The sequence below is a fragment of the Haliotis asinina genome, chromosome 5 (genome assembly GCF_037392515.1).
Source record: "Haliotis asinina isolate JCU_RB_2024 chromosome 5, JCU_Hal_asi_v2, whole genome shotgun sequence".
NCBI lineage: Eukaryota > Metazoa > Mollusca > Gastropoda > Lepetellida > Haliotidae > Haliotis > Haliotis asinina.
Window position 1 is genome coordinate 59,306,952 of NC_090284.1, and position 24,108 is coordinate 59,331,059.

General features: G+C 40.3%; 1 protein-coding gene across 1 annotated transcript; it reads left to right on the plus strand.

Annotated features, from left to right (window-relative positions):
- Positions 1-276: 276 nt before the first annotated feature.
- LOC137283684 (chromosome transmission fidelity protein 18 homolog) lies at positions 277-23,638 on the plus strand. The gene is made up of 24 exons (XM_067815334.1): positions 277-437; positions 3,412-3,645; positions 4,617-4,793; positions 5,687-5,817; positions 6,050-6,133; positions 6,632-6,684; positions 7,358-7,496; positions 8,073-8,243; positions 9,062-9,159; positions 9,594-9,717; positions 10,132-10,244; positions 10,723-10,816; positions 12,010-12,108; positions 12,264-12,391; positions 13,059-13,139; positions 13,446-13,557; positions 14,090-14,260; positions 15,003-15,152; positions 17,374-17,504; positions 18,199-18,283; positions 19,802-19,854; positions 20,530-20,626; positions 21,374-21,467; positions 22,065-23,638. The coding sequence occupies exons 1-24, from the start codon at positions 377-379 to the stop codon at positions 22,160-22,162; spliced, it is 2,778 nt and encodes a 925-aa protein (XP_067671435.1). The 5' UTR covers positions 277-376; the 3' UTR covers positions 22,163-23,638.
- The last annotated feature ends 470 nt before the right edge of the window (positions 23,639-24,108 follow it).

Genomic DNA, 24,108 nt, shown 5'->3' on the forward strand with positions numbered 1-24,108 from the left:
TAGATTTAAATATAATTTTCAGTTCATAACAAAAGCCACTAATATTGCAGCAATCCTTCTCTCTCAAATACCCTGTTCTTCACAGATTGTGACTTTTTTTGTAAAATGTTATCTTGCCTCTTCATTTTAAAGGTGGAACCTGAACACAACTCTGAAGACACACCCCATACTTGTTCACTTTCATTTCCTCTCAACCAAGGAGACTATGTATATTATCCCTGTCACAACCGAATTTTATTTAGCGGTAAGTTAACTTATTTGGGAATTATCTCCCTTATAAATATTCCGCGGGAAATGCAATGGCGGATTTCTTGAATTTAGAACAAAAATAGCTTGTATTTATATAAAACATCTGTTGGAATTATACTAGAAAACGATGGATGATTTCTTTGAAGAAGAATTTGCCGATGAACTGGAGGCACTCGACGATTGCGACGGTGAGAATCTGATGATTATACTGACAAACCTGATGTTTGGCAGCCAGTGTAGCCAGGTCAGCTCAGCGGTGAACAGCTGGACGGACAAAACAAATAAACATGAACGGAAGAGATATTGTAAAATACATTAATAGTTCCACCTATAACCCCATCTTTTAACATAGTAAATTTTCTTCAGGGGAATCCTTCCCTGGTGTAATATACTAATATTCCAACGCAACGCATTCCAATATACTAATATGCCAACGCAAGTTCATTGATTGTTTTATAATGCCTATTTTAGTTTATTGAATGTATATTTATGGCGAGGTATGTATGTCAGTTTGCAACATTTGTTTTTAATAGGGGCTGGGGATGCGGGTGGAATTCTTATCGCAGTCTTGTAGGGTCAAGGTCTAGATCCTGTATCGGGATACAGGCAGAAGGGCAGTATTAGCATGATGATTGATGTTGTGTTGGTGTATGAGGACATTTATATTTATTCTGACTGACAGTTGTTCAATTTAAGTCCAAGGCAAGGATACAGATTTGCACGACACCGGTCCAGTTGATAATTTGAACGGTAGACCAAACAGAACCCCAACATTTTCTTGTCCATTTTGATTTTGATTAGCCAACTTAAAGGGGCACTAGTTCAGAGCAGTTTCCATGGACTGGTTGTTCCTTTGGTTTTCGTTTATCTGCTGTGATATCCCAGGATTCGTGACTGGTTTGTAACCTTTGTGGCACCACCCGTATTCGCAATTGATAGTTTAAAAGAAAACAAATGAAACACTTTAAAGCTTAATCATCTGCCAGTAATGAAAAACTGTTAGGACTGAAAAATAAAGTCAGTGTACGTCTTTATACTTTGTCTTATAACCTAAATTAGTTTATTATGCTATTTGTATGCATTTTGAAAGTCTGTGAAAAAGCACACGGTCTGCTTATACTTATAGATTATAGAATATAATAGAGAATTCATGACTGTAATATCTAAACATTGTATCCACATAAAAGGATCATATACCATTCATATGTAGCTGGTAAATAATCTTGCTCTATATCATGTGTCTTTCAACAGTCTAATATTGAAAAAAGTGATCCATCATTGCAGGTTTTTTAAAATTGGTGTTTAGTCTCATTGGTCATCCACAATTTGCACACCTGGCAATTATTTGTGTGATGTCTGCCATTCTAAGTAATTTAGTTAACCAATAATGAGCCAATTAGCCAGTAACCAACCAACCAACCAACCAACCAACCAACCAACCAACCAACCAACCAACCAAAGTATTGGCAATTAATTCCTTGAAGGAAGGATGTTGTGTTTATACTTGCATTTCACAACAGGGTGTAGTCAGTATAGATTAGTAATTCTACATGTGACAAATCAGCTGTGGAAGGTAAAAGTAGTTAATTAATCAGTGTGTTATTGATTAATCCTTTGATCGATGTGTTTGTATCTGAGCTGATAAAGCCTCTTGCATCACTTACATGCACATATTGCATAACATGTAATACAACTGCAACATCAGACCTTAATTAATAATGTTGAGTATTTACTCAAGACAGGAGAAATGCCAAAAGGGAACCTTTGTTCAGCAATCTGAGTGGTGTTACCACTAATTATAATTTAAACCTGTTATTAATTCATTTACTGACCATCAAGTGAATGATGACAAATAACATGTAGGTTTATACTACCAAACGCGGGTTACAAAAAGGGAGTAGTAGTCACTTTATTGCATTCATCCTGAAAACACTTATGGTCCGAAATTGTTGTGAGGATACCACCAAAACTTAATTGTTACATAAGAAATACATGTAAGCATTTGCCTTGTTCTTGGGTAAATAGTTATACCTTTTTTACCAAAGAAAATTTTCAGATTTTTCTACTAATATCAAAGTCGTTTTCATTAGTTTATGGATTCAAATAAATCAAGTGTGTTTTTTATCATGTTTATTGTCATAGGTAATAGACCAGGGTCGTAGCTGCAAAAATTACACATGAGTGTTGCTATGAAAGTTGGACCAACCCTCAATAATATCTAAATATAAAGCTTTGCAGTCTGCCGGACTTAGGCGAAACAAATGGCTTGCTCCATGCCAGTAGACATCATATTTTTACATGACATGGGCAAATATTGAGGTGAAAAACTCAGAAATAGGATCAAACTGGATCAGTCAGTATCCAGGCATTAGGAAAAAACCTACACTGCTGGGATAATAGGATACTTTATTACAGTCAGACAACGAATGCCAGGGATAATTTCAGATATTGGCATGTGATGGGCATCCACCCTTTTCACAGTTTATGGTAAAGAAATTCTGCTAATGTGGACAGTAGCCCAGTCCCTGTGTCCGTCATGGTCGAGGGAGCAGGTGCTGACCAACTTGCAGCTTGGTTTCGTAATTGGACCATTGGTGTGAAACTTTAATCGCTCTGCATCAGTTCCCCTTTAATTATCTGATGATAGGGACTGTTCATAATTTATGGCTAGGGAGATGATGCTTTCATGGTGGTGCATGTACAATGACAATCAATGACACCTTCCCCTACTAAATGACTGTGAACAAAATTGTTATGATTCACTTGACTATTTGGTGAATAGAACTGAATTTCTTCATGAATTCATTTCATTATAATACTCGATTATGGTTTTAAAGGTCGGTTCCCAACAGTCCAGGGATTAGGAAGGGCAGGGGCCATTGACCATTTTTTTCACATCTAATGTGAAATGGCCCATTAAAATTTGGAAGTTAAGTATTGATACAAGAGCAGTGGCCCATTCAAAATTCAGGAAATGGCTAATAATCCTGAAAATGGCCCATTGTCAAAGTTCTCTTTCCCAATACCTGCCACACTAAACTATATTGAATCCAAAAATTCTCATTGACATTATTTTCTTCTGTCCAGTTTGCTAGATACTGACATTTAACATGCTTTGTCAGTCTCTGCACCTTATTTAATATTGTATTGTATCTTTTTCAGATGATCCAGGGGACCCATATGCTCCAAAGTCCAAGAAGACTCTTCAGTTCACAACACCAAAGCCAAAGGGCAAGCACCCAAGTGGCTGTTTGGTCAGCCCCACTCCACTGACGCCACTGGAAAGCCCGTTGTCAGCAAGGAATGGACACGTCAAAGAGAAAAGACAACGTGATGACAGCTTCACTGGGCTGTCAGATAGTGAAGAGGACACATGTGATACTCTCCCCAAAATAGGTGACTCTTTCTAGTGTGTGTGGTATATGCAATATATATGAGAGGTAAAACAGGATGAAGATGAGGAGTGTTTGTAGATGTGTGTGTGTTCATGCTCGCATGTGCAAGTATTTGTGGGTGTTTGCGGGGTTGTGTGCTTTATCTGTGCATGAGAGGTCTGTGTGGATGTGTGTGTTTGTTTGTCTACAGGTGTTGAATGTGTGCAGGGGCGAATCCTGGATTTGGAAGGAGGGGGTGCACCTAAATCATAAAGTGTATGGGTTAGAGGGAAATGCTCCTAAGGAAATTTGGAGGGGGAGGGTGGGGGAGAAGGATGGGGGTCTGTTGACAAATGCCACCTGGGCGAATTCCCACCTAGGACAAATCCTCGGAATTGTCGTCATTATTATAGTGAAAATAACTGGGTGGGAATTGTCCTAGTTGAGGATTGCCCTAGGTGGGAATTGTATGGGTAGCATTTGCCTGGGTGGGAATTGTCCTGTTCCCGAAGGAGGGATGTGCAACCCTGCCTGGATCTGCTCTGGAATGAGTGCGTGGTTGTGGGGGGTATGTGTGAGTGCTTGGGTGTGTGTATATGTGTGTTTTTTCTGTGTGGATGTGTCTATGGTGTGTGCATGCATGTGCATGTACGTTCATGTGTGGGTATGGATGCGTTTGTTGGTGTGTGCATGTGAGTGCGGGTGGGTGGGTGGGTATGGATGCGTTTGTTGGTTTGTGTGTGATGTTGGGGGAAGAGCGTAATCTAGAATACAGTTTAATTGTCAATAGTGCATTTGCAGGCTTTAGTAGGATAATTATTGAGATTTTATTGGTACAAATCTGACAGAGACAGACAACTTGCCAGCTTGCCAATATCTGCAAGTCATGTGAACATACAGGTAAATCATTTCTAATGTTTTGCTGCAATAGTTACGTTTGTGATTAATATGTTGTGTGAGTGTGAGTCTGACTGTGTTGTGCCACAATGTCAGGTCACAGAGCCAAGCGGCGACGCACAGAACCCACAGAACCCCGCAGTCCCACACCCCCACCGGAGCAGGACCCCATTATACAGAAGCGACCACAAGAAACAGCATGGACAGGCAGCCATCCACATCGAAATATTGCCGATATTGACATTGACGACTTTGGAGCTGATGCCATTGATGGTTAGAATTAATGGTTGATAAAATAGTATGAAATATAGTATGATACAAGCTTGCACTCTCAGTAGATAAGTAATTAGGCCCTCAAATATATAATGCACATTTCAGATTATATGATCGTAGTAGGACGGTAGTTCTTTGTTTTATGTTTTTTGCCCTTGTTTGTAAAACAGGAGATACAGCATGTCTGTTTCCAAAACAAAACTTTCCCAAACCATCGAATATGTCTTGTTGAAACTTGCCAACCAGATTTGTGCAGTTGTTAGCTTGGAGCAACATGTCATATTTGGGATTTCACTTTCTCAGTAATGAACAAATTCTAGTACTTTTTTGGTAGAGTCCCATCCATGATTCGAACCCACACCCTCAGAGTCAGGCACCTAATTGCCAGCACACAAAGACAGCCGCCTAGTCCGCTCAGCCACCTCGACTTCCACAAAATGAAAGTCGGACAACTCTTAGTCTAGACTGTGTACTTTGTGTACCCCTCTGATAAGTGTGAGCTTGGAGGAAAATCAGTCTTAATTTCTGTTGCTTAATGAATGTCATCATATGTATGTGTTCAGTCTGTAAACAGAGATAGAAATTAGGTAAGCTCCTGTTTTGGAATCCCCTTTGCCTTATGCTTTGTCAACTTTTCCATTGTATGAAACTCCTGAAATACCCAGGAAGCCCACAGGGCTGATAGCTGAAAAATGTTGCTGGCCCTGTTAACATGTAACCAACCCTGTATTTCTGAATAGGTGGTAGAGTTATAACTGAGAGAGATTACTTCCAGATAGAACCTTTACTGAGCTTGGCTGCAGAACTAGATGGTAATTATGGTAATCCCATGAATGTCTGACATGGTGTTGTTAGAACTGGATGTCTTCACAGCTTGCCTCTCTTCGTGACAGACTACGAGATCGAGCGTCCCCGAGTGTTGTCCCGCATCCCCGGCGGTGACTGCAACTACATCAGCGTCACTAATATGGAAGGTCAGAGGGCGTACATGAAGCTGAAGGATACGTTGGAGCTTGAGAAGGAGGTAATGCTTTCTGTATGGAAGTAGGTCAAAGTTTGTAGACGTGACTCTTATCACACATGTACCTTGACCAGCAAAGGCAGTGGTCTTTTTTATAATTTTATAAGTATTATATTGTTTATAATTATTCTTGGTTGTAGTAGTTTGTAGTCAGAAGAGTCTGATGTGGTGGTGCAAGTGATCAGGAGTGTTGGTGTTGATGATGTTTCAGTTCACAGTGGTGATTTTGTTTCAGTTTGATAGTGTAGGGAAGGACTTGAAAGCCACACAGCTACTGACAATTCCAGTCTCTGTGTTGCGGTATCAGGCTGAAGAAGAGGTGAGTTCAGTCATGTACACACGAAAAGTGACATATCATTTTGATCTGTTTTATCTCACGTCAGGATGTTTTATAAGTAAGTGCCAACTTACATGTTTTTTGTCTGGTTCCATGCTGAACAATGTTTGCATCTCCTGTTTTTTGATCATTTGATCCATAAGATTTTGTTTGATCATTGATCCATACCATTGTCAGGCACTGACATTATTGGCTGTCAGTTAGTTAGTGAGGTTTTGGTTTGACATTGGTTGCAGCAATATTCCGGCAATAACACAACACCGGAAATCGCCTTCACACATTGTGTGTATGTGCGATCTCAGACCCAGGTGTTCAGCATGACGAGTAAAGGTATCAATCACTAGGCTATCACACAGCCCAAATAGTTAATTGCTGAGACAGAATGCAACCTATTTGTTGGGTCTGTTTTCTTTTATAAATTCTGTGTAGTCAGACTTAGTGTTTTACACTGTTGTTTTAGTTTCACTGACTGTGTTTCAGAGAAGGAGAAAGGTAATTGAGGAGGCTGAGAGAATATCCCAACAAATAAACAGGTTAGGCTCTAAAACTCTTGGAGAAGAGTTTCTTTGTACTAAGTGACTACTGCAGTTATTGGTATGGTTTATGCAGTTTTATAATTAGTCACCTGTAGTAACATGAGGACTCATGCAATGTGACATAAGTACAGGGCACTCTGTCTAATTTGCACTGGCTTGGGACTGAATAAAAAGTTCTAATTAGTCAGCAGTCTGAGTTACACAGAAATTTCCAATAGTAGCCTGATCTTCTCATTATATGATCATCTCAGTTATAGCTTATGAGTTAGTGTTAATCGCATCAGTGGTAAATTCACTGCATTCACCACTAGACAAAATACACTTCACATGGTGTATCCAAGCGGGGAATCAAACGTGGATATTCCTTGTGATGAGTGAATGCTATAACCTCTAGGCTATCCCACTGTCCCTGGCTTAAATATGGGTGGTGTTAGGTTGACCTGATTTTCAGGAGATACAGGAGGTTATGAATATAATCTGAAGCTACTGTTAGAGATGAGGATTTAAAACAAAGTCACATTTCTTGTCCAGGGATTAAAATATGATGAGTGATAGTTCTGTTGCAGACTTGAAGTCGCTTCTTTTGGTTAAGGCTAGACTGTTTCTGTTTTGGTTTAATCATTTATGCAGCATTCTTTTGCTGAACCAAGTGTGGATTTATGTGCTGTAGAGACATCATTGACGATTTCTCTGTACTGGATGAAGCTGAGAATAAGGAGAATGAAGAACCTGAGAGGACCGAGCCCCAGCGGAACTTGTGGGTAGAGAAATATGCCCCTCAGCGTTACACAGAGCTTCTCAGTGAGGAGGTAGGCATTGGGGCATGTAGCATCGGTACAAACCATACCATAACCATGGTTACCAGAGTTAATTATCAAGAGGGTTCTCGTTGTACTTGAGGGTCTGCTGCTATATTATTTGAGTCAAGTAATATGAATCTTTGCAGGTTATCAGCATATTATGAAGTGTATTTATTCTTTTTGTGTGTTTCTAACACTTAACACATGAAACTTGGTATTTAAATTAGGATGAACCTTTTGGGATATGTTTTGTTAATTGAAAAAATATCCTTTGAGCAGGTAGTTTAAAATTTTTGAAGTTTTGTTACATGATATTACTATTCTGGGAAAGTTAATGTTTAAGGTTAATTTCAAACTTGTTGACTTATAATTTGTAAACATTTTGTTGTCTCATGACTGGCTGCATTGCTTAGTAGCAAACTTGCTGTGATCCATGATGTCTTAATAATAGCCATAATAAGGCCATCATGAAGCAGCAGGGTGTGGTATTTTGGGAGTGTTTGTGGGGTGATTGTAGAGATTCCTATACAAATACATTAGTAGTGGAGTCAGTCTGGTAATGATGTGTTCCATGTTGTCGATCAGACTCTGAATCGCACCCTGCTGCACTGGCTTAAGCTGTGGGACTTTGTGGTGTTTGGGAGAGATCTCCCAGTCAAAAAGGACAAGAAGGATAAGAAGAAGCAGGATTTTAAGAAGTGGAAACAGCCTGAGGTCCTTGACGAGCTTGACAAGTTCAACAGACCTCAACAGAAGGTAGGACACTGAAGTGGGTATCAGCTTGTGGGATTGGTTGGGGAGGGATGGTACAGGTATCAGCTTATCAACTGAGTGTAGGGTGAATGGCAGAGTGTGACTGACACAAAAGGAGATAGAGATAATGGAACTCAATATCTCAGAAGGTGTAGGGAGCAAGCATCCACATAGGGTAAGAGCAGAAGGTGAAATGGAGCTGTCACATTTTGAAAACATTTGAGTCATTATTTATAAACCAGTTATCAGCTGGAGAAAGTGTGTTGGGTGGTGGTGGGGGGACACCTCAGAAGGAGAATTACATGGTATAGCGGTCAAAAGATAGCTGTTCCTGTCAGAACATGGACAACATAAGATTCACAGGTTAACTGAAATGTAGAACAACTCAGAATGTTGCCATAGGCTTTGAGTTAAAGGGAGATAACTCTTCTCATGACTTCTTTGGCATTCTTGAAATTGAGTAGATGAAGGATGAGGATGCTTGCATCACTTGCTTGTTAATGACATTAGAATGTTGAAACGTTGCTAATACAAAATAAAGAAGTTGTATAGCCATAAATAGTCCTCATCCTTTAACTCTACTCATGGCAAACGATTATCACAGAGCATAAACTTCAAGTGGGTGCATGCAGATAGACGTCTTCACAGTTCCCTTTAAATTGATAAACTACTGAAACAACCTTCTGATGATAGCAGATGGCAGGTAAATTTTGTACCCAGGTTTGATGACTTCATCATTAAGCAGTATGAATAATTATTATTTCGGTTAAATTTCTTTTGGAACTGTTTTGTTGTGTACATGTGTCTGTGCTCTTTCACAGGTTACACTGCTGTGTGGACCACCCGGACTCGGGAAGACCACCCTGGCACACATCGTTGCAAGGCATGCTGGGTACAACGTGGTGGAGATGAATGCCAGGTAATTCTTTGTTCATTTACAAGAAATCATTGAAATAATGTCAAATGTGGATTTGTTGAACATTCTTCTTGCTCACTGTGAATGTTGATGATAACTTATGCTTGATATGCTTGAGATCCTGTTTTGTTCATTTTCTTGATACCCATTAAGATCCAGGTTAGAACTGGTTTTCCGCAGCTAATGCTTGTCATAAGAGGTGATTAACAGGATCAGATGGTCAGACTCAGTGACTTGGTTGACACGTCATCCGTTCCCATTTATGTAGATCAGTGATCATGCTGTTGATCACTGGATTGCCAGGTCTAAACTTGATTATTTACAAACCAGATTGTGACATTATACAGCAACTAACAAACCATTGCCTTGATGTGTTGGTAACTTTATTTCAGTGACGATCGAAGTGCTGCCTTGATGTGTTGGTAACTTTATTTCAGTGACGATCGAAGTGCTGATGTATTCCGGAACAAGCTTGAGGCAGCGACACAGATGAAGGCGGTACTTGGTGCCGATCCCCGTCCCAACTGTCTAGTCATCGATGAGATAGATGGTGCTCCCCAGGTCTGTCCTCTAACAGCTCCTTTATGTTACATAGTCCAAGTATTCTGTAAAATGTAGCCTGGAATGGAAATAAAAACATGGACCATATTCCTCAACATGCTCAAGACAGGTGCTTTTTGAATGGCTATTCTCAACTTCTTGTGAGCCATCTCATAGGCTGCTCAAACCTCTGGCATTCAGACATGTCATGTATTGATGTCATCAGATTTTTGTTTAACGAAATTGAATTATTGTTCTCAATGACATTGAGAAGATAGACAATGATGGCCAAGTTGTCGTTAGAAGTTTAATCCTCATATATGCTGACTTTTTGACCACATCAACCTAACACTGTCTCTCTGTTTGGTGGGAAACTTCAACCCATGATTTAGAAAATTTGACTGTTGATGTTTATTGATAACCTTCTGTTGCCAGGCAGCAATCAACATTTTACTGAACCTGATAAAGCGGACAGACCAGAGTACCACCAAGAAGAAGAATGAAGGTGGAATTTTGTACCGGCCCATCATTTGTATATGTAACGACCAGTAAGTACATCCATGATGGTGCTTAGAGTGACTATATTTCCATGTGGGAAACGATGTGGACTCATTTTGAAAAAAATAATGAAACTGGATTTTAAGTAACTGTCAGATGCTTAGTTCTTTCAAATATGTTGGGGGCTGAGGGGATATGTCATCTTCTGATGACTCTTGTTTCAGCTTATTTGTCACATTGATGGGAACCCCATTTACAAGGCAATCTTGGTGCTCTGACTATTGTAGCAGGACTGCAGGATTTGTAATCGACTTGAGTTACGATTGATAAATCTGTGGTTGGTGATCCTCATTTGGTTACATTCTTACATGCTTGTAGTCAGTTTGTCTTTGTCACATTCCTAATGATAGATAGATGGTTTAGTCATGTCAGTTTAGATTTAATTAATGGGAATTATGATGATCTTAATACTAATATCTCTTTGTGCAACATGGTCATCATAGTGATTTATGTCATCTCTACCTACAGATATGTTCCTGCCCTGCGGCAGTTACGTCCCCTTGCTATGATTTTACACTTCCCTCCAACAGAGCCGACTCGTCTGGCAAGCCGATTATATGAGGTATACAGAGATATGTGCTTCATTTTTGTCTCCCTGGCATGTAATGTGTTGTAATTAACATCTTTCATCTGTTCATCATTCTATCGATCTGCAATCGTTTCCAGACCACAGTTAAAAAATATTCAAGAGAAGTTGGTAGATATGTCAAACAGTAGTGTTACCTTCTGCTATTTACCGACTTTTGGTGTTTCCATATTTCTGGATATCCACAATTTGGACTGTCTCTGGAAAGGGTGGGCATATTTCTGATCCACAACAAAGAGTCCTTTCAATGCTTTTTAATGACATTTAGCAGATATACGAGGCAATATCTTTCTTACAAGAATTGGCAGATATATCAAACAGGTCTTGAAGTGGTGCGTTTTGCTATTTGCGGATTTTTGGCATTTATGTTTTTCATGGAAATGATTTTGACTCTAAAAAACTCAAATTAGACTTTAAGTAACTGTCCGATGATTTGTTCTTTCAAATGTACTAAAGAGTGAAGTGTGCTTTTCATGTTTTAGTATTTCTTATGAACTTCATGCATCCTGTGGCTTTGAATATGTCCTCACAACCTATTTTCCTTGTAAGACTCACCCATATGGAATGGATGGCCAGTCATATCTCCAGGATTCCATGTTCTGATAAGTCTCCACTATACCCTGGAAGCATCTACGGCTCTGCCCGATAAATTTATTACCTCCCTTTGATGGCTCCGCCTTCTCACAGTAGCCAATCAGCTAGGGCGCTGTTATAACCGAGCTTGCCAGTGTCAGCAAAGGTAGCGGTCGCAACTGTGAAGGTTTGCTCGCAGTGCGACTCAGATTTTAAGGAAACTTTAAAACAACATATGCAGGAACTCCTTCTACCTCTTCCAGAGAACCTCTGCATGGTTTCTGTTGCCAAGTATAATCGGTTAGATAGTTAAAAAAATGAAAGTTAGTTGTGATTGGTTCGCTCAACTTCCCAGCGTAGACGCCTGATTGAATCAAAAGACAGTCACGGGAGGTAATAAATTTATCTGTCAGAGCCGTAGATGCATTCAGGGTATAGTGGAGACTTATCGGAACGTATACCCTGGAGATATCGAGGATGAATATCATACTACTGGAGTATTGGAGCATCAACAACAAACAGCCATCTTAAGAAATATATCTGCATTTCAGACTGGAATCTTGTCTGGGAATAAGTGAATGCCCTTGATTTTCCAGATTGTTCGGGAGGAGAGGATCAAAGCGGAGATGAATGCCTTGCTAGCTCTCTGTGAGAAGTCAGAGAACGACATCAGATCCTGTCTCAATACCTTGCAGGTAAAAACATTTTTTATTTACAAACCATATTACATGCACATAAATAGTCGTATTTAAATGTCCAGTCCAGCATGTTAATAGGTCACACTGCAAACTGTTGATTTCATATCATTAGCATACAGTATATTTGAAACTTGGCATTTTCTTCTTTGTAGTTTGTTCGTCAAAAGAAACAGGACTTTAACCTACGTGTTGTCCAGAACTTGACCGTTGGCCAGAAGGACTCTCACAAGAGCATGTTCTCACTATGGTACCAGATCTTCTCCATGCCGCGAGCCAAGAAGTGAGTCCACTTCGCATGCTTTCCCAACTGGTGAAGGACAGGGGTAGAGTAGGCCTTCAGCAACCCGTGCTTGCCGTAAAGCAAAATTCCCTCCCTCACTCCCATTCTTTCCCCATATGAATATTTGATCTCTTCAGTATTTACTCAGGCAGGGTAGCTTAGTGGTTAAAGCATCCGCTCAACATGCTGTAAACCCGAGTTCAATTCCCCACATGGGTACCGTGTGTGAAGCCATTTTCTGGTGTCTCTTGCCATGATATTGCTGGAATACTGCAAAATACAATACTCACTCACCCACTCATTATTGACTCAGATGACAGTATCCTTTTCCCTGTGTTCTTTTCTCCCTCTGGTACAAGGCAACAGACCTGCAAAATGGTATGATGGTCAAATCTTATGCAATGCATAACTGATCATCTTCATCTCATCTTTATGTTTCAAGGACAGTAACCTTGAAATTGGATTTTTTGCTATGTTGTCTGAAGGGTGGTCCTCGGGGAACTTAGAGTGAAACCCCAGATAAATGAACATTTATCAATGCACATCAGGGTGTGCAGAAATTTCAACTTTGCTGGTCTACACATGCAGTCCGCATTCAGAGCTGTAATGTGTTTGACAACAGTGTAGAGCAACGTGCTTACAGTATACCATTCTCTTCTCTTCTTAGGAACAAGTTTGTAAACATCCATGACTTGAAAAATGGCCAGCAGGCACAGAAGATGGGAACTGTTACATCTCCTGCAAACAGGTCAGTCACTAGTTGTCACACGTTTGAAGTGACCAACTGGATCAACAGCAAGTTTATATGACTTTAAAGATGCGTATATCATTGTATCCGGTTGTTTCATCTTGTTAATCTCTGGAGAGTTCTTGTAGTGAGCAACTTTTTACAATCATTTAGGCTTGAGCTTAAACAAACAGACACTGAGACAGAGTGATTGTTAAATCAAGGGGAGGTAAACAGGTAATCTTTGCTGCCAATTGAAAATACACTGGAGTCAGTATAAATTCTTACCTTGAATTGGATATTGTACTGTACAAACTGTATGTCCAGATTCCACACAGTGTTGCTGGCGGCACAGGCTGCGGGAGAGTACGAGAAGGTGACCCAAGGAGTGTTTGAGAACTACCTGGAGGCCAAGTGTAAAGATCCCAGGCTTGATGCTGTGAGTGTCATAACTTACATGTCAGTTCTACAAACCAAAGGAAGAAGTTTTATGTAGGTTTTTGTGCAAACTTGGATAGAAACCTTTTCATTACTCACAGAAGGTTCTTGTGCTCTGTACCAGGCAGACACCTGTGAATGTCCTGGGTAGAGGCCTTCATGATCAGCAACCGATGCTTGCCATAAAAGGCGACTATGCTTGTTGTAGGAAGCAACTTACGGGATCGGGTGGTCAGATTTGCTGACTTGGTTGACACATGTTATTGGTTCCCAATTATCTCCTCATTGTGTTCATGACAACAGCTGAAATATTGAATTTGGAGTAATCATTATTCTTTTAGTGAGATTTATTAGTTATTAAGTTTAATGATTTTGTTTACTGGTATCTTGTTTGTGCTTCAAAACTTTTGCATACAATTCTATGATTTGTAAATAAGTACACACTTCATTTCCATTTGCTATTGGGAATTTTCAACATTCAACAACCCCTTTGTATGTAAGCATCAGTATTATGAGATGATGTTGTTCCCCAGCTAAACAGTGCTAACGACTGGCTGGTGTTCGTCGACTGTATCAACAAATACACTGTGCACAAGCAGGATTACAGCCTCATGAAATACGTGCCCTTCACCTTCGTCAACTTCCACCTACTCTACGCCTCATACCAGCCCCCGAAGATTCAGTACCCATCCAGCAACTTTGAGGTAGAGGAATGCTGAAACATAGATGTAGCAGCTTTAATAGTTCCCATCCTGTACTGAAGTCTCATGCCTTGTCCACATGACCAAAGAGGTTAACCAGTCAGCACACTGATCTATGAGATGACTCCACTAGCTTATTATTGGTGAATGTGGAAATGGTTAAGAAAAATTAATTTCATAAGGAAAATGTAACTGATGAATTGTAATACAGGTTTAAATAGGACCAGTATTACTCAAGGGAGGCTACTCTATCGACTCTAGAGAGTGTCCAATACTGTACAGTTCAGCATGAATAGTATATTATCTATAGTAACACATGCACAAGAAAAAATGATTAAATAGTATTTTCATTGCATATAAGCAGTTATTAGGGATTGTGTCATGGAAACTACAGGATCAGGGTCATATTTTGGTAATGTCTGTTGTCTTTGAATTATACGATCCCTGCATTTTGATCAGTCCGTGTACCTCATTGTCAGAGGCTCTTATCATGACTCTATGTTTTATATATGGGACATAAAATGCAAGGGATTGCAATCATGATGATGAATTTCCTGGTAGATGAAAGATTTGAGGAACTGAGTCAGATTTTTTAAGTTAATTACAAGAAAGATTTTGAAATTATGTGACATTAATGATATGAGAATAACTTCTGGACATGCATGCTTGTGTATGATGAAGTATGAGACTTGTGAGATATGAGACCTATGGCATTTCTCCTGAAACAAGTGTATTTGTGTGACAGCACATGACCAGACTCGCCAAGTCCATCAATTTGGTGACCTGTATGTTTGCCGACATGTCTCCTGCTGTGAAGAAGTTCATCAACACCAAGAATGCTGTGCTGGACATGTTACACCCAATGCTACAGATTATGCAGCCCACCCTCAGACCTGTGAGTACCACCCTTAGACCCCCGAGTACCACCCTCATGAACCACCCTCAAACCTGTGAGTACCACCCTTAAACCTGTGAGTACCACCCACCCTTAGACCTGTGAGTACCACCCTCAGACCTGTCTGTCAGTACCACCCTTAGACCTGTGAGTACCACCCTCAGACCTGTCTGTCAGTACCACCCTCAGACCTGTGAGTACCACCCTTAGACCCCAAGCACCACCCTTAGACCCCCAAGCACCACCATCATGTACCGTCCTCAGACCTGTGAGTACCACCTTTAGACCCATGAGTACCACCCTCATGTACCATCCTCAGACCTGTGAGTACCACCCTCTTGTACCACCCTCTTGTACCACCCTCAGACCTGTGAGTACCACCCTCATGTACCACTATCAGACCTGTGAGTACCACCCTTAGACCCCCGAGTACCACCCTCATGAACCACCCTCAAACCTGTGAGTACCACCCTTAAACCTGTGAGTACCACCCTCAGACCTGTGAGTACCACCCTTAGACCTGTGAGTACCACCCTCAGACCTGTCTGTCAGTACCACCCTTAGACCTGTGAGTACCACCCTCAGACCTGTCTGTCAGTACCACCCTCAGACCTGTGAGTACCACCCTTAGACCCCAAGCACCACCCTTAGACCCCCAAGCACCACCATCATGTACCGTCCTCAGACCTGTGAGTACCACCTTTAGACCCATGAGTACCACCCTCATGTACCATCCTCAGACCTGTGAGTACCACCCTCTTGTACCACCCTCTTGTACCACCCTCAGACCTGTGAGTACCACCCTCATGTACCACTATCAGACCTGTGAGTACCACCCTTAGACCCCCCGAGTACCACCCTTAGAACCCGGAGTATCACCCTCTTATACCATCCTCAGACCTGTGAGTACCACCCATAGACCCTCGAGTGCCACCCTCTTGTACCATCGTCAGACCTGTAAGTACCACCCTCCGACCTGTAAGTACCACCCTCAGACCTGTGAGTACCACCCAAAGGTATCACTTTCAGACCTGTAAGTAATACCCTCAAACCCCTGAGTGCCACCCTCATGTAATGCCCTCAGACCTATAAGTACCACACTCAGACCCCAAAATACCACTTACTTGTATCACCCTCAGACCTGTATGTGCTAGCCTCAGACCTGTGAGTACCTCTGTCAGACCTGTGAGTACCACCCTCATGTACCTCCCTCAGACCTGTAAGTACCTCCCTCATACACCACCCTCAGATCCCTGAGTACCACCCTACTGTAACACCCTTTGACCTGTAAGTACCACCCTCAGACCTGCACCCTCATGTACCACTCTCAAACCATTGAGAATCACCCTTATATACCACCCTCAGACCTGTAAGTACCGTCCTCATCTACCACCCTCAGACCTATACCACCCTCATGTACCACCCTCAGACCTGTTAGTACCTCCCTCATGTACCACCCCCAGACCCCTGACTACCACCATCGTGTGAGTGAGTGAGTGAGTTTAGTTTTACGCTACATTTTAGCAATATTCCAGCAATATCACGGCTGGGGACACCAGAAAATACCTTCACACATTGTACCCGTGTGGGGAATCGAACCCAGGTCTTTGGCGTGACGAGCGAACACTTAAACCATTAGGCTACCCCACCGCCCCCCACTATCATATATCACCTTCAGACCTGTGAACACCACCTGTATGTACCACCCTGGGAGAAGTCAGTACCACTGTTATGTACCACCCTTGGACCTGTGTGTACCACCCTTGTGTCACCCTTCAGGCCAATGCCCACAGATGCAGGGTTTTATTAGTATACATTAACTTTGGTTGCTGTCTACGACATCAGCACAGAAATATTTTACTAGCATATGTGCAAACTGTCAGGAATGCAATGTGGTAGGGCAAGAAAACACAATTGGAACCTTGATGGGCAAACTGGAAAATATGCTGGCAAAATGCCAACAGTGATTTTTGTAGGATTCCAAACTGTTTGCCCTTTGCAGATAGAGGGAAAAGTAGCATAATTTTGTTTATAAGTGAGATTTTCTCAGATGCTTTTAAATATTTTATGTTAAACTTAATGTGTGTCACCTCAACAGAGCCACAGACATGCCTAAAAGTATACGACTTTTGCTTCAGCTACATAGCGTCCCGTTAGAATATCTAGATAAATCCCAGTGTTACTAGTGTAGCGAGATGCTATTGTTGTCTGTCGTTACTAGGTGAACACCCAGTTGTACAGCAAGCGAGAAAAGGAAGAGTTATCTAACTTGGTGCGGATCATGATCGCCTACAACATGACCTACCAGCAGGAAAAGTCCCTTGAGGGGCAGTACAGCTATGTGCTGGACCCGTGAGTTGAACTGACTTTAGACCATTTGTTCATGTGTTGATAGCTTGTTTATCATACAAACAACTCGTACATACAAACATACAACTTGTACTCATGCCACAAAAGAATTGTTTGACCAGAGACATTATGTCTGCCCCAGATATTCCAAACTGGACATTGTTTGGCATTCATTAGTCTGCATAAAAAAGATTATATGTTTCTCGGGCTCATTTTTTTCAAAAGTGAAGAGGGCTGTAGGACTTTTTGAAAAAACTTTGATACAAAAAAGAGTGACGAGGGAGGAACACATTCATATTTTTTCTCTCCGAGTTACAGCACGCATGTGTTTATGAGTTCTAGATTCAGTCACACTCGTTCTTAAAGGCACTCAATGTTATAGAGGACAAATGGATGATCAGGACACTGCAAAATCAGATTTTTTTTAAAAAAATGTCAATTTCACTTTTTTATTTAGCCTTATGTATTGTATATTTCCCATACATGATAGATCATACATCCAGTACATTCCCTTTAAGTCATGTGCATGTGAATCTGGAAATGTCCTTGTCGGAGCTTCTCCTTGCACTGGCAAATTCAGTGCATGACTGTCATTCATTCACTAAAGCCCTTCTGTTTTTGAAATCTATCATATTGTCTAAATTCTGTTTATTAACTATCATAGACTATGTTTACATGACCTTCTTCTTCTCTTCAGAAATGTTGAGGAAATTGTGAAATTTCCTGGAATGAAACAACAACGCCAGCTGACCTACGCAGCCAAACAGCTGATAGCCAGAGAGGTTTGTCTTTTAACAGTGCTGCTGCCAAATGTGACAGCAGCCACCTTTCAGGGAAAACTGTAACACCCTGCACATTGTTTCTTGTTAAAACCGAATGTGGCATTTCTGATTTATGTCATTCTACCCCGATAGTGTTAGATGGCTCTCATACTATCAATCACCAGTCTGTCTGGCTTTATAGGTGGCTGTGATACAGCTGGAGACTGGAGTATTGCAGGATTATAGAAGGGGGAGTGGGGTGGGAGGAGGAGGGCTATATCACTTTATACAGACTGAAAGGTGTATTTGAGTATGAGGGTAGGTAATTAAGTGTTTGTAACCTTTGAACTATTTGAGTTGGAAACTACGGAGAATTTGTCATGTCCAGGTTACTAAATTTGGTTTAAACACTGCTAACATATGAACAGTTTTGTGTTAAGTGGGTATCAGTTGGACATTTCTTGGAATCAACACATCATAGTTCATTCATGACAGTGTAATTTCAGTGAATATGGTCCTTGCAAAATATAACGAAAATGTATTTTGTTTGGTTATGTAAAGGTTTTTGTATCAGTTTTCTTAACACATATGTTTACATACTGTCAGATGTAGATATACCTTAACAGTGCTGCAGTACCATGAATTATGAGATCCAATATAGCATTCAGTTACTTCTTGTGCACACTGCTGTCATTTTGTTTTTTGGAAGAAAAACAGCTGGTTTTCTGTTTTTTTAGGCATGAATATATTGTTTGTGCTCTTAATACTACACACGGCACATACAGTATATACATAGGATAATGTCAAGTTTGTTCCACTGCACCAAAGCTTGGACTTCCTGTCTGATGAGTTACCATAGAGACCGCCACAAAACTGCCACTGATTAGATGTAGGGACAAAGTTATCAGTACTGTAGTTATCAAGGAAAGTTATCAGTACTGTAGTTATCAAGGAAAGTTATCAGTACTGTAGTTATCAAGGAAAGTTATTAGTACTGTAGTTATCAAGGAAAGTTATTAGTACTCTAGTTATCAAGGAAAGTTATTAGTACTGTAGTTATCAAGGAAAGTTATCAGTACTGTAGTTATCAAGGAAAGTTATCAGTACTGTAGTTATCAAGGAAAGTTATTAGTACTGTAGTTATCAAGGAAAGTTATCAGTACTGTAGTTATCAAGGAAAGTTATCAGTACTGTAGGGAGGCTGTCTTGTAGGATGGAAATAGAAAAATCTAAACAATTGACCCACCTGTTAAATGTTTTGAAAAGGGCTCAGAACCACTTGGTTGACACTTCATCATATTCAGATTGTATGGATCAATGCTTGTGATGTCAGTCACTGGATTGCCAGGTCCAGACTCAGTTATTTACATACTGCTACCATATAGTCTGGGATAACAAACCAGTCATTTTTATTCTCACCTCACCTCTGACAGTGTCAAGTGTGTGTTTATTTGCTAATGTTGATCACATGAACTAGATGAGATCACATCAGTTTATATTAGATGATTGTGTACTTTACTGCCCCAACTTTCCATTCAGATCGAGCTTGAGAAGATGAGGATGACTGAGGTGAAGCTGGCAGTGAGGAACAAGTGAGTTGTCTTCCCTTCTAGGTCTCAGTGAGTTGTCTCCCTTAGGCCTCACCGTGAACCTACTTATGTTTACGGGGCCGTGCGTTGACTGTTCTGATACATTTCTTGTAAACTGTACCTGATAAACCTTTTTGCCTTACTCAGATCTGCCTACCAGACATGTTTCTGTTCAAGGAACACACAGGGGTTACAGCTTCATCTCAAGGCCAGATATTTGTCTTGTTTGTAAACCACCAGTTGTATTCTAAAATAAGAACAGATGGTCACAATGCAAACCATATATTGCCTCAGCAGGCAGGTTGTATTTTGCAAGATTAGATAAATATATGACTGTGACAATGATCTGCATGACAATGTAGCTTTATCTGTGTAAATCCCAGGATCATGTTCAGCTTCTTTCCATAAATCGGCAAGTCCATATTGCCAAGTAGTGGAAATCATACTCACAGTTGACATGTATTAACCTTGTACGATGATTTTTTCTTGAGCCTGGAGAGACACAATTTCACCAAAATTATGTTGATACAATCCTTTTACCCTTCATGCCTGAGCTGTTTTGTTGTTTTGTAGCCTTCTAGTTCTTGATTGTGCAGATTTGCAATGTCAGGAAATCTGCGACATGACTGTATGTTATAATTTGAAGTTAAGACTTAAAACAAACTTGTATTCCCCCAGCGGTTCTGCTCCAGACTTAGATCCAATCAAGGACAACATCCCAGCTGTACCCAACCACAAGAGAAAGCTGGAAGCAAAACCCATCCTCGAAGATAAGGTGAGTCTGGCATGATTGCACATCTGGTATTAAAGGGATCGTATTTTGGGCACAATGAGTAAAAAGAAGGTCAGAAAATAATTGTATTCATGACAAGTTTAGGTCAGAGTAAATATAAAGTATGAGAGTGACTGGAAATGGATTACTGAGGGGCAGTGAAGGGAGCATATGCTCAGATTTTATTGGGTGTACATGATACGAAGGACCATGTTTGTTTTGAAGGCGTCACAGCAGATGCACTCAACTGACACAGGCAGTGGGGTAGCCTAGTGGTTAAAGTGTTCGCTCATCACACCAAAGACCAGGGTGTGATTCCTCATATGGGTAAAGCATGTGAAACCCATTTCCTGGTGTCCCCAGGATATTGAAGGAATATTGCTGAAAGCGGCGTAAACCTGAACTCACTCAGCTGACTATTCTTTATGGATACACAACTAAAACATGGTGTCCACAACAAGAGAGTTCAGTATCCCTTCCCTCTGGGCTTAGAACTTTTCTACATTTTTATCTACAATTCTGCATGTCATGAATTAATTATGGAAGACCATTGATGACTCAAGGTTCGAACAGATCCTCATCATCCTGTGGTCAACAGATCAAGTTGCTTGACCCTGTGTCATGGAGTGTTTTCCCCAGATATTCTGAAATATTACAGGACATATTTTCAATATTTTGGAGTATTGCTAGGTGCAGGGATGTCAAACTAACAATACAAGTATATCTTCATTTGTTTTTATTCTTTTTTAGCCTGTCAAAAATTTCTTTGGTAACTTCACAAAAACTAAAAGAACGTCTTCAACTGTCAGTTCTGAAAAGACAAAGTCCCCGGAAGGTGGAAAAGGTAAGTCATATCCTGTTTGGGACCAATGACATTTCCTGGAGACCTTGTGATGTTTATCAACTTCAAATATATATCAGGGATGCCATTGGATATATATTAGGAAGACCTTTAGCTACATTTCAGGAAGACAGTCAGATATATGATTTTGCCCAACAGATTTAGATGGTTGAGGGCATTAGACATACACCAGGGAGAGAGAAAGAGAGAGGGAGGGAAGGAAGAACTATAGACATAGAATTCTACCAGTGAAGATCTAGGTTCGGATTGGTCTTCAGCAACCCATGCTTGTTGTTGGAGGCGACTAACAGGATCAGGTGGTGAAGCTTGCTGACTTGGTTGACGCATGTCATCGTTTCCCGATTGTATAGATAAATGCTCGTGCAGTTGATAACTGGATTGTCTGGTCCAGACTCAGTTATTTACAGACCACCACAATATAGCTGGAATATTGCTGAGTGTGGCATTAGAACAACAAACCACCGAAAATTTCCTGATAGCCAACGTTACTCTCAGACATGCTGGAACAGGACCTTGAAAGGCTGATCCTTCTGTATGTCCATCAGTCATGACAACCACTACTTGTATATGATCTTTCAGACAAGAAGGATGTGCTGGCCACGGATGTCTGGTTCCATTTCAAGGAAGGATTCTCCAACGCTGTCCGCAGAACAGTCCGTGTCCAGGACTTCTTATGAGACGCAGCACCTGTAGAATATTTATCTGTCAGACCAGAAAGGAATTACTTGATATCTCCTTGTAGGGGAGTATAAGCTGACGAGGGCCTCATGGACCTACCCTGGACAATGTATGGATTCAGAATGTAATGGAGATTGTTGACAGTGACTTACTGCATGTTTCAGTACATAACAGTAACTTATGTAACCCATTCATTTTATCGGTCTGAGGCCCTGGAGGTTTGAGAGGTGTCGGCAAAGATGGCCCATATTTCACGGAGATAATTTTAAAATCTTGCCGCAGACAAATAGCTAGTGTAATGCACATATATAGCACATTCACTGGCATCATTGCAACCTGTCATTATTTGAAAACAGGTGTTTCGGAAATACCAGTGATGAGTGGACAGAGAAACATGTCTCAACTTGTAACCAGTTGTGTCAAGTGGTGACAGTCAACAATTACGGGAGGCCCTGGAATTTAGAAGGGTAGTAATGAGATGTGCATCTGTTTAGAGGAAACTCATTCCACAATAAAGAGAAAATGTTAATGTACATTGAAGATGCTTTATGTCCTAAGGTTCAGTATAGCATTACAGTGCAAGAAATATGACAGCTTGATAGAGTTTGCACATGGTGCATTGGGTGTCAAAACCTTACCTTATTGTACATGTCACGCTGACACATTTTACTATGTTGTTGGCTTTTCCATCACATGCATTAACACACACCCCCCCCCCCCCATAAACCTACAGTTTGACAATTATTATATGACAGGTTTGAAGGCAAAATGTTTAATATTCATTTCAAAATTACTAAATTCAATATCTTGTCAGGTCAGTGGATACAACTGCCACATGAAAAGAGTAATGCTATAAAATATTCAGGAATTTTATGTAAATTGTGAAAAAATGTGGCCCAAAAGGTATGTTGACAGACTATAGTAGTTGGCTTATAATGCTTAAAACGACATGGGTACATTTTGTGAAACCCATTTTCAGCGTCCTCCACTGTGATATTGCTGGAATATTGCTTAAGGTGACATGAAACCATACTCACTCACTAACCACAGTTAAAACTTTTTGTTTAACATAATATCATTAAGAGGATAAAAGACGTTTCTGTCCATGAAATCTGTCAAATATTCATGTTAGTCCAACATCTAAATGCTTTGAAAGAGCTTTATGTATAATTTGTAATATTTTCACATGCACTGGATGCATGTAGAAATTAATATTTAGCTGCAATTTTCAATATAAGGTTGACCTAATGCTTGCTGCAACTTGAAATAGTCCTAATTTTATGTCACTGTACATGATTATTCGGTTTATTGGTCTGTATTTTTTCTTGTGTACAGATTACAGATGTTGATACAGAAATGATACCTGTCATCAATCTCATTGTAAAACTTTGTACAGAACCTTGTAAAAATTATTGTACATCATTGAATTATGTCTGTATCACGTTCCATGAAAAGAAATTGTGTATATTGTAAAACCTTGTTTGTGTTTTGTGTCATGTAACATTAGACAAAAAGTAGAGGTAAAACAGTACACTGCAGTAGTAGTAGAACCATTATATTTGCCTAAGGTTCGGTATATCGTAATGCAGTAACAACAATGCAATATAAACCTTCCCAAAAATGTTTAGAAATGGAATCATTTTGTCAAATTCTATGCATTTCTTTGCTAGACGGTTCGTTTTAAATTTTCTACATTATGATATTGGTGAAATGTTGCGAAACACTGCTGAAAACTCACTCTCTCCATGATGATGAGCTAAAACACTGGATAACTTATGTCAGAAGATGGATGGTATGACAAGGTGGTTTGGGCTGTTAACTGAATTTATGGTGACGAGTCGGTCTTGTGAAATTAAAAACTTTAGGGAGAATTGTTACTTTCAAGTTAACACCTACTTTGCATTTTATTGGTACAATTCTGTGGCAAATAGATTTTCTGAACTTT

Bases quoted from the DNA above. Each gene is read 5' to 3' on its own strand.
- LOC137283684 (XM_067815334.1), top strand. From the start codon at position 377: ATGGATGATTTCTTTGAAGAAGAATTTGCCGATGAACTGGAGGCACTC. The intron at 9,718-10,131 runs GTCTGTCCTCTA...TTCTGTTGCCAG, and splicing joins AGATAGATGGTGCTCCCCAG to GCAGCAATCAACATTTTACT. The intron at 13,558-14,089 runs GTGAGTGTCATA...GTTGTTCCCCAG, and splicing joins AAGATCCCAGGCTTGATGCT to CTAAACAGTGCTAACGACTG.